General features: G+C 53.9%; 2 protein-coding genes across 2 annotated transcripts; one reads left to right on the forward strand and one right to left on the reverse strand.

The window, feature by feature from the left end:
* The first annotated feature begins 21 nt into the window (after window positions 1-21).
* On the forward strand, window positions 22-828 carry CSUI_007310 (uncharacterized protein). Its single transcript, XM_068067457.1, has one exon. It carries the CDS (start codon window positions 125-127, stop codon window positions 314-316), a length of 192 nt encoding a protein of 63 aa, XP_067920563.1. The 5' UTR covers window positions 22-124; the 3' UTR covers window positions 317-828.
* Window positions 829-3,377: 2,549 nt separating this feature from the next.
* Window positions 3,378-8,534, reverse strand: CSUI_007311 (uncharacterized protein). Its single transcript, XM_068067458.1, has 4 exons — window positions 7,731-8,534; window positions 6,471-6,590; window positions 5,915-6,030; window positions 3,378-5,528 (listed from the first exon to the last, which is right to left on the reverse strand). The coding sequence occupies exons 1-4, from the start codon at window positions 8,178-8,180 to the stop codon at window positions 3,521-3,523; spliced, it is 2,694 nt and encodes an 897-aa protein (XP_067920564.1). The 5' UTR covers window positions 8,181-8,534; the 3' UTR covers window positions 3,378-3,520.
* Between the last annotated feature and the right edge of the window lie 1,951 nt (window positions 8,535-10,485).

The raw sequence follows: 10,485 nt of genomic DNA on the forward strand, positions 1-10,485 counted from the left end.
GCCGCCACTGTTGTTCGGTCAGCACACTCGGAGCTGGCAGGGTGAGTACAGAAGAGGTTTCCGTCGTCGCCAGCGCCGCTCCAAAGCAGCCTTGCTTCACAATAAGGTCTATCAATAAGGGCGTATGACCAGGTGTGATTCTCTTGTGCTGTTACTGTGCATCTGCGAAAACAGATCTCTCCGTCGGCCTTCCAGCAAACCCCAGGAACCGCGCCGTCACCCACGGCCCTGCGGGTCTCCAAGACACGGTTCCGCTTTGGAATGTGTTCCCTTCCTTTTGGCCCGCCGCGCCGCAATTGACGCTTTCCTGGTATGAGAGGGGCCAAAATGGGAGAACCTCGGTCTGGAGGCAGGGATAAGTGTAGCACCCAGAGCAGACGCATGAAGGGGCAGTCCGCCGGACGGTCTCCGTGTGTTCGCCTGAGACTTAGAGGCAAAAGAATTCTGCAGGTGAGACCTCTTTGATGCTCCGTTCTCTGGGCCCCAACAGTGGACGATGAAGCTGCGATTCCTACGAAACGCGCCAGTAATCAGGGACCAGTAACCACTGCGGTGCAGATTACCGCCTCTTACAGTGACGACCGCTACAGGATTAAGGACGGTCACCTGCCACCTACACTAATCGTGTCGCAGGGCTTGACTACTTTACTGCGAGGAGTCTACTCTCCAGCTTCGTTTAGCCGACGGGGGCGGAGACGTTTCAGCAGAAGTCCTTGACTTAACCTGATGGTAACGGGAAACATCTGCTTTCAACGGCTTGAGACCTCTTGCTATCTGGCGACGTGGCTTTTCGAACCGGGCACGGAGAGGACAGTCCGAACGCTGACGTCGGTGTGGAACGAATGTAAGCAGGTTTTTGTGTAGGTGGAGTGTTGAGTGGTGTCGTCACTTTTTGGAGCAGATACGAGGCCCGCCCACCATTCTGAGTCGGAACTGCCTGCTCGTTCTCTGTCTTTGAAAACCTAGACGCTTACACTTACACCTGGAGAGACGCTCTATCTACAGCATAAGGTGACGATGAATCTCCTTCCCGCCTGTCAATATACTGGAGCTTCTCTGGCTACACTTCCACTATTAACCTAGAGTAAGTAGAGAGAGTGGCGTTTGTTACAAGCCAGTTCAGACAGCGCATTCAAATCTAGTCAATCTCACAAACCCACCTGTGGTATTCTTCGTGTACAACTTCTAGTTGAAGGTGTAGGGACTGGCTGGGACTCCAGGATGTCACACGTTACTACTGCCTCGTGCATTTGCGCATTTATTTCAGTCTATGCTGGACGAAAGGATTTGGCTAGCGAACAGGCAAACGACTCTGTCGAGCTCAGAAGTAGAGCATTTTTGTTTTTGCTTCTTCTCCACTGCGCGACTCCGGATGGGGCGGAATCGGGAGGCGCTCTAAGATCCCGTCAAAATGCAGGTTTTCAAGGAGCGCAAACGCCGCTGGGTCTGAAGTAGTCCGGCATCACTTCAAGTGAGGGCGTGACTCTTCGTCGGTTTCTGAGTGCCTTGGCGTGAATTAGCTGGCGATCGGGGCAGACACTGATGCCACTAACCTGAGCGTTGAACTGTCGCGAGTTGGTTGCTTCAGTCGAGGTGTGTCACTCAGCTGAGCGCGAGAATTTACTCGCTCTTGAAACGCGGCTCCGTGAGACGGCTGATTACTTTCCTTTTCGTTTGTGACTTTACCTTGCGTGAACGCGGACTGAAAGGGCAGGAATTCGCGGACACATGTTCACATGCACTCTAGGTTCATGGGGTAACCACAGCACAAACATAGGTCTGTTTCCCTTTCTGCCTACACGACTCATATAAGGACGCAGATTCCGAAGGAGACAAGCAGAACAAAAGTACCGTCCGAAGACGCGAGCAATGAGAATCCACATCAGCACACGCGACTTAGTACTGCGGCTCTTCCTTTATCGAGGAGAGGTCTTTTCCGCTTCTACCCCGGCGGTCCGTCTGCTCTCGTTATTGTGCACTTGTTGACTAGCTAGCGCAGCACAGTAGGAACAACGAGATCACACACTGAGTTATACACACCGAATGATGGTTTCGGGAAGCACGTCGGCATGTCCATATTCTACGGGGTGTGCTTTCCACTTTCAGGAGCAATAGGTCCGCGGCTTATAAGCAGAATGGGGGAAGAACGTGGCCCGGGGGACTGAGCCAGATTTCTGGGACAAAAGTAGCCTCCCGGGAACGGCACGCTGGGTCCTCTGTCTCCCCGTCAAGCTGACGTGTGCTGCGATAAATCCCGCTACTCCCCACCAGCCACTCCTCCGTTCTACACCGACATCCCGGGTCGTCGGGATCGACTGTCTTCGTGTATAGAGCTCACCCAGATATGATACACGTTTGTACAGATATCTGTTCTCGTAGTTGCCGGCGCCAACTGAGACGCATAACCCTCCTCCTTCCCTTGCTATTTAGGTAAGCGCTAGTACAAGCACATCGTGAGGATATCGTTTCATGTGCGCCAGTCATAGCTACGTGCGTGCACCGTTATACCGCTCCAAACCTGTGGTGGATACATACGTATCACTCTGCGTGTGTGCGTATATAACGGCTAACAGAATGGTAGAGAAGAAAATCCCCACCACTCGGATTTCGATCGTTCCCGAAGTGCCGCCTGGTAGAGCTATAACTTCTGAATCTCTCTTTCCCTAGAATACCTGCTCCGTTCTCTAGTGACTCCAAGCCAGTGATCCTGTCTCCGCCTCACAACCGGAGCCGTCTGTACCATCTTACTTTCTGTTTCTCATTGGGGCGAACTGCTTCCGAGACAAGTGAACCCAATTACGTTTGAGCGAGTGAGTGGTTTCACGTTCTCCCATTCTGCTTAAAGACTCCGCACAGGATTCACTAGCTGAGGTTTCTTTCAGCGAGCACCACAATGCTCCTCTATCGCCCAAAGGAGAACCAGCAGGAGTACTCCGCCTTCCTCCCTGTCGTGTATTACTCCGCTCTTCGACAGTCTGCAGCCTAGGCCGACTTTGGGTAGCAGGAAAGCTGAAACACGCGCACTGGCGGGACAAGCAGGCATGGCTGAGCTCCACATAACTCGGGGGGCATACGAAGAGGAGGGTGGACCCACTATCGACATTCTTGATTTGCTAGGGCCTGACAGCTGTATGAGTTTTCAAGTGAAGAGTGGAGATTTTGAGACGCGGCAGGCAAGCAAATGTCGTTGATGACGTGAACAACGCTGACAACAATCCGCAATTGGGCATTGTCACTTGGTCACACCTCAGATCTCACGGCAAGGAGACACCCGCTACCGCCCCCGGAATGTTTGCTAGCGCCTCTGTTCGGAAAGGTGAAAATACAGTATTTGAGTGTGGATAGCTCGGCTAACCACGACCATAAGCGAGGATGTAGAAAAAGAGGAGCCTGGCGGTTTTCCGAGTGCTCCCCTTTCTTTGAAGCGTCTGTCTCGCTAAAATGCGAGCTCTGTTCGGCGTTGCACACAACGAGTTTTCCGTTGATACAGCGGGAACGAGCAAGTGAAATCACGCGCGAGCTACAGGGGCAGGACTGCATCTGTTCCACCTCGCTTAAAAAGCATGCAGCACCCACAACACATCAAATCGCTTTTGACGCCAAGAGTGCATTTGTTCGCTACATAGTGACGCAATGTTTTCGGGTGCCCCCCTCCTCCGTCACCCGGTCCGCACTCCTCTCTATCATCCATTACCCCTTCCTCTCTTCCCTCTCCACTTCCCGATCGCTTCAACGATTCTGTTCTCGAACAGCAAAAAATTCCCGACTTGCTGCGCAGAGCCGGCTCCTGTGTCTCCCCATGTCCGGATCTTGCACACGCACGTTGGTCTGCTGTACTTATGGGTCCTTCACCACTGCACAAGACCACATGACAGCCTCCTACCGCACCACTGATCAAATGATTCGTGTTTCCGCCGTCTCCCTCTTTCTCTCCCTTCCAAACTGCTGCGCCCGCGACAGCGTTTGACCTTCCAATCTCTTCTCTCGACGCATAAGTGCAGATGCAAGCAATTACGGAGCCAGAAAAAGGGATGATCCTGGACCCATTGGACCCGATCTCCGACCTGCGTCCCCCTCTGAGCTCGCCGTCTGGCCGAGAAGACCAAGCGAGTAACGCGTTCTCTCCACTTGCAGCTTGCGAACCTGACTCAGTTTCCCCCATATATCCCTCCATCGTGAAGGCCTCGATGGCCGGGATCAGTTGAAGCCGGAAAACACGACTTTCTGAGAATCTTCGGACCTGGGTCGACAACCGACCGGGAGCCTCATCAAAGAACTGGCGGGACGGTGACGGCTTGTGATCCAAATGAGAGTATGAGTAAGGAGAGCTTTCCCGGAAAGCAATATTGCCTCTCGAAGCTTCTGAGGAGCTGTGTAGCAATCCTGGAGAAACTCTGTCATCTGGCAGTTCTTCACCCTTTCCCCGGGGACCACCGGCCACGCCCAGGCCTCGTTTGTTGCAAGCAAGCCTCAAAGCTGCGGCGGCAGCATGGGGAAGACCCTCGAACCGAGCAATCATCCGGAAACGGCTGTCGTTCACCTTACCAAAGCTGTGTCTATTTGACGTACTTCCCCAAGCATCTCCAGCAACCATTAAAGGCCCACGGCGCCATGAGAGATTTTCTTCCGGAGACCGTGCACCTTGCTTTGAATTGCTTTTTCCATCCGAGGTGGCACCGCCCTCCTCTCTGGCTCCACGAACGTAACATCTTAGCCTTTCCTGCAGTCTCGGAACAGAGTTCTCTCTTTTCCTCTTCTTCAGCAGGCACCTGGAACACCCGCCCTCAGACACGGAAGGCAAAACACGATGGTCTCCCAAGCAATCGCCTTCGACAGTGCCACGAGAGGAAACAGGTACACATATAGGAAAGCACAGTTCGATAGAAGCAAGGCCAGACGTCTTCGTAGAATTGGACGAAAAACCAGCAAACTGTTTCGTGTAGAGAAGGAGGAACTTCTCCCTGTGGTGCAAGTGAAAAAGCTCCTGAACCGCCGCGGTCAACAACTGCGCAGCGCTCGGAGGCGGGGGGACTCGGCTCGAAAGCGGAAGACGACAAGGGTCCGCGGACTCTGTCGAAAGACTCGGAGAAGACAGCCGGCACGGTTGGAGGGCACCCGGGGAAGAGGACTGTGCGGCTGCGACCTCGCTCGTCGTAGAAGCTAGAAGGTCAGACTGGCGCTGAGCAGATTCGAAGTTACGGGAATTCTCAGCTTCCACCGAGAAAGCCGTTTCTTTGGGAGAAAGACTGCCCGGAGCAACGTGGTGGCCGTCCATCTGTTCGGGGTGATCTCCACCACTTGGGGCGCCAATCTCGCCCCTCGCCTTTTCCACTACGTTCCCCGTGCCTACCTCGTCGTCGCACAAGACGAAGGGGGTATATCCTGCGGACCCGGCTCCGGGCCAGTGTGTGATCACGCCGTCGACGAAAACAGTGCGGACGGAAGGATGACTAGATAAAAAGGCGGGAAGCCATTTGACCACATGCAGTAACTGCAGAGGTGTGAATACAGTTATCAGGTACGTACGCCTAGAGAAAAAGACGCACAGCACACCAAGGGAAGCAATCACGACAACCCTTCCAGCACACTGATTGGCCAGTGGGATGAAAAGAAAAGCGGTCGCTTTACCGCATGCATCTCGACTATCGAGAAAAATATCGGGAAGAGACAGAGGGAATGCCTAAGAAGATGATATTCATTTCCTCTCTTCGCTCTAGAAGGATTGCCGAATCTGTACACATGGCTAAAGTGGCAGCCCGGCGCGCCATAGTCAGTCAGTTAGATCTACTCTTCTAGAGAGCTCATCCGACTCGCGGCGGGCCTGGGTAAAACCTGAAAGACGCGCGAACGTACTGGTGAAACACAGTCAACACGTAACTGGTCGCAACAGGCACAGAAGTGCTGATTCGCTCACTTCAGAGCATCCGCAATGAGATGGACGTCCTTCTTCCGTTTCTTCTTCTTCGGGTACTCTGAAGCCGACTTGAGATGATGCGGCGACGAGGGACGAGCAACTTGAAGTTGCAATGCCTGATAACGGTAACAACACCAAGCGAGACAGCAGTGGTAGCCAAAAAAACCCGCAACTGGTGACTCTTCCGCTCCAACATCAAAAGAAAGGTCAGATTTGATATTCTAGATCGCCCTCAAATGCGTGAAGTGACGGCTGAGCCCCCACCCGAATCAACAGTTGACCAGAGAAGCTCAACGAAGCCGAAGCGCTGAGAAAGAGTGAGCGTTCACCGGTAGAGCGCCCGACCCTAACTGGGAGAAAAGAGTGAAAATAAAGAGAATAGAGAAGTGCGGCAGAGCGAGGCCTAACCCCAGAAACTCTGGACTATAGATGGCTTGTTCTTCTGTGAAGGCGGGGAGGTGTTGCCGATGAACGGCCACGCGTCCTCATTCTCATGCCCCGTTACAGCCAGACCCACTGAAGATCGGATCGCACGTACGTATAAGACTGAACTCACACAGCCTTCAAGGAGGTTTCGCAGAGCTTCGCGGAGGCTGGAATGGCTGCAGTCTCCGCCGTATGAGAGAAGAAGGATTCGCCCTCTACGGTCACGAAGAAGCGCCTCCGCTGCCAGGTGCTGAAGAAGACAAACAGGGTACCCCACCGCCTCCCACGTGACTCAGCCGTTGATGCCGGGCATCGGTCACTGCATCATCTTGGCTATGGGTAACGCGTCGCTACACGGCGGCCGGAAGCATAGAGGTATACATGCACACAAGCTGGAGGAAAAACGAGTGAAGGAAACACACACGAGGAAAAAAGTTCCATGGAAGTACAGAGAGTCGGAAAACATCCGGAGTAGAAACTGAAGCGCCAACAGACTGATATTTATATATATGTCAGAAGTGAACGCCGATAACGTCGTTCCTTGATATATTTCTGTATCCTTGTTTATGCGCCAGAGACGGCTCCACACCAAAAAAACTGAAAGCCCTATACGCGGGACCTCTTTGTCCTTTGCAGGTGGGACGCAGACACGTTACTGACAGCGAGAGGCGCCCTCGCAGCGAGGTTCTCCTGAACAAACGTAGAACTCCACAGTACGAGAAAAGGTCTGCTTTCTCGTGAGGTTGGCTACACTTTAGCAGAAATATTTCCTGAAGATCTACATTACATGACCATCACCGGAGTATCCATACAAACACACCTAATTCTCTTCATCGTACCCTCACAAACACCGTATCACTGAGGTACCTGTATACACACAGCTGTACCAGAGGGCGGGCATATATACGCAGTATTCCCTGGGATGTGCACACAAAGAGAGAAGAACGGGGAGACACACACCGAAGCCCGTCCTAATCACTTCGTTGAAGGCAGTCCACCAATGAATGCGTCGGTGTTTCGGAAGGTAACGGGCTGCAGAGCTGTCTCTACCCACCAAGGGAGAAGGAAGGTGGGTGAAGACTCATTGTGCAACCGCGGAAAGCAGTAGCTTCTTCCTCTTAGTGCAGCCAACGTAATTCGTGCCATCCCATGAAGATTCGGAACTCGGGTAGGTAAAACGTACCAATCTCCACCACTTGCAAATCGAGAAACCGCGTCTTGAGAAAGCATGCGATTGCCTTTACGAGTGCCCACTTTAGGAAGTGACTGGGAACAGGAACAATCAAACGTGGACGGGTGAGCGGCCGCACGTCGGAAGAGCGCGTTATTCACAGGTGCTTTCACCGAGTGGAAGACGGGTACAAAGGTGAGACGACTCGTCGCCCCTCACCTTCAGAAGAAAGGTTTTGCCGCTCTGTGGCGGGCCCTGAATGACAAGCCGATCGCCGGCTCTCAGAGCGGTCGTTTTTGGGGGTGTGTGCGCGCCACAACCAGGACAAAATGCGCAGCATGGATCGTCCCTTCTTGGCTCAGATGCGGTTCCCCTTAGAGGCAGATAGGAGGGGACCTCCTCTCCAGCGAGACACTGGAGATATGCGAGAGGATAGCTCAGCAGAGGACAGCCAAATTGAAAGACCCTCGACCTTGACCTGGTTAGAACAGCTTTGCCCGTGTCTTCGAAAAGCCACGCTCCTGCTGGAGGAGCTGTGGCAGGACGGAGCCATGACGGCGAGGAGTGGGGCAGGGACGGAGAAGGCGACAGAGAGGGAGGGCGAGGAGAGAATTGAGGATACGAGATATAGCCCTGCGACTCAGAGAGTGACTCTGAACGGGTAGCCATCTCCTGCGGCTCTCTCCTCTGCGACTGCACTGCAGACAAGACTTGCCTTCTCCACCAGTAGTACCACGGACCAACGCCAAGGAGTTACCGCATGCTGACCAGCGCGGCAAAGAAAAACGGAACTGCTCCGCTAAAATTAGGAATAGAGTTAGATGCGTGCGGTTTCCAGTAAACAACTGCCAGTGTATGGGGGTTTCGTCGAGCCATGGTGAAGAGAACACGTGGATCCAGAACCAGCTCATGCAGAAGACTGATGGCGCCGGACTTCTCCCGATAGCTCGTGCTAACGCCAATTCAGACACAGCCTGTAGAGATCGCTTCACCAACGTAGCCGGTCTTGTTGGCCTCTCCGCTTCAGAGACAGATCTCAAGAACGTCATACGATGCATGCAGTGCCCGCATGCTGGCTCCGTGTGAGAAGTCCGGGTCGCGTGATTGTCCCTTGGCTCGTAGACTGCCCTGGAGCGTTGGACTAACTTCCTTCCCCCCGTTGATTCCCGCTCGCACCAGGCGCTACGAGCGTCTTTGCAGTTTGGTTTTCAGACAAGCACCAGGGAGGTCGTGCACTGGTGAGGGCGGTGGCTAGCCGGTGAGTCGTCCTGTTTCTCCTTGAGACTCCCCTGCCCTAACGCTCCGCAGCTTCGCGAGTTCACCCGGCTAGCGCGACCCAGCTGAGACTTATAGTCATATACCCGCACGACGCATCACTCAAGCGCGTCCCGTGGGGCACTTCCGCAACGAAGCCGGGCAACGTTCCCGGAGGGAAATGCGCACTACTAAGCAGTGACTATTTCTTGTGCTTACTTCGCTGCCACTACGGTAAAGACGCGCCTTCCAAAGCCCGGTGCGAACGGTCAACTCTGACCGCTACATCACAAGTAAAGTCTTTTTACCGTCTTAGTTGACGGACACGTGGACCGCGGTTGCAATTCAGAGCGCATTACGGCGGCTGCACATGTATCTGACATTGTCGTGAGGGGAAAGGGCTGGACACATTGGCACCCGGAGAGGGTGTGAGTTTGCCGAACACCAGAGAGCGGTCCCGTCGCACGGACGCAAGAGGCGCCATCAGCACGCGAGAGACAAGTGAGAGGTACTTGTCTTTCGAGTTAATCAAACTTTCCTGTTCCAGCAGTGTAAGTGCTTTTTCTTCTGCTTAAGTGCCGTGCGTCGGTGCACAGGGAAGCTGAAGGGACAGAACTCTCTTCATTCGGATTATGCACAAGCTAGGAAGCACCAAACGGGTGCGCATATAGTCGGCCTAACCAGCTGAACGACGGATCACGAACTTCAGCACGGAGACGTCATCTGCTGTGCACTTACCTTTTTGGGGGGAACACCCCTGAGGCGTGTTTATTCTTCGTTGAGACCGAAGGTAGCATCTTTGCACGTATGGCGGCTCGAACAATGCAAAGGACGAGCACTGGGAGGCGGCAATATCAGTCGGCTGAAATCCGGCTCTAGCTCATAGAACTTGATCTTTGGGGTCGACGATATAGCCCAACAGAAAATGTTCCATTGGCTGCCTGAGAGCAGGCGCTCGTGCGCGTGAGCGGCTTACACCCGCTTTCCGGGAGGCGGTATACGGTCCCAGCTTACCGGTCTTCACCTGCTGCGCCTGCCGTCCTCTTCGCCATGATTCTGTCATTTTTTCAAGGCGTCTCTCGGAAAGCGAGTCCTACATTACCAGCACGGAACTCGAGCCTGGTCTCTGCGAGCGCTGGCGGCTCCGTGGTGGTGCGCCGACCTCCTATGACGTCTGGCATGCACAGCTGCAGGAACTCTACGTTTCTCATGAGCTCACTGCTTCACTGCCTACACGGGTGCGCTACGTACTGCTGTCCCATCTCCATGCCTGGTTGGTTTTGCAATGGACTGCCCTGCGTCTTTTTCTATTGCCGCTGACCGCGAAGTTCGATGCTATCCAGCAGGCATGATCGGCAAGAAATCAGTCTACTCTTACACAGCTCTACAATTGATAGATCAATCACTCTCTGCGATTCACCGGGCGCAGTCCCACACTCAGAAAAGAGCGTCACCAGACCGGCCAGCATCTTCGGTCCGGCCGGACCTCTCTCGTCTTATCGTGCCGGACTGCAACCGACGCCCACCACCTCCGTCAGCAGCCAACAGACAAATACAGAACTTCAACAACGTTAACACAGAAAGGGTTCCCTGAAGCAGCAAAAACCAGCCAAGTCCAGAAGCAGCTGAGAGAGATAGCAATTCCCTGAATCATCCATAACGCAAGCGCATCGGATGTACGCCCGAGCGCTGTCGACCAGGCGAGATACTTTGCAGCAGT

The sequence above is a fragment of the Cystoisospora suis genome, assembly GCF_002600585.1.
Source record: "Cystoisospora suis strain Wien I chromosome Unknown contig_3838, whole genome shotgun sequence".
NCBI classification, from domain to species: Eukaryota; Apicomplexa; class Conoidasida; order Eucoccidiorida; family Sarcocystidae; genus Cystoisospora; species Cystoisospora suis.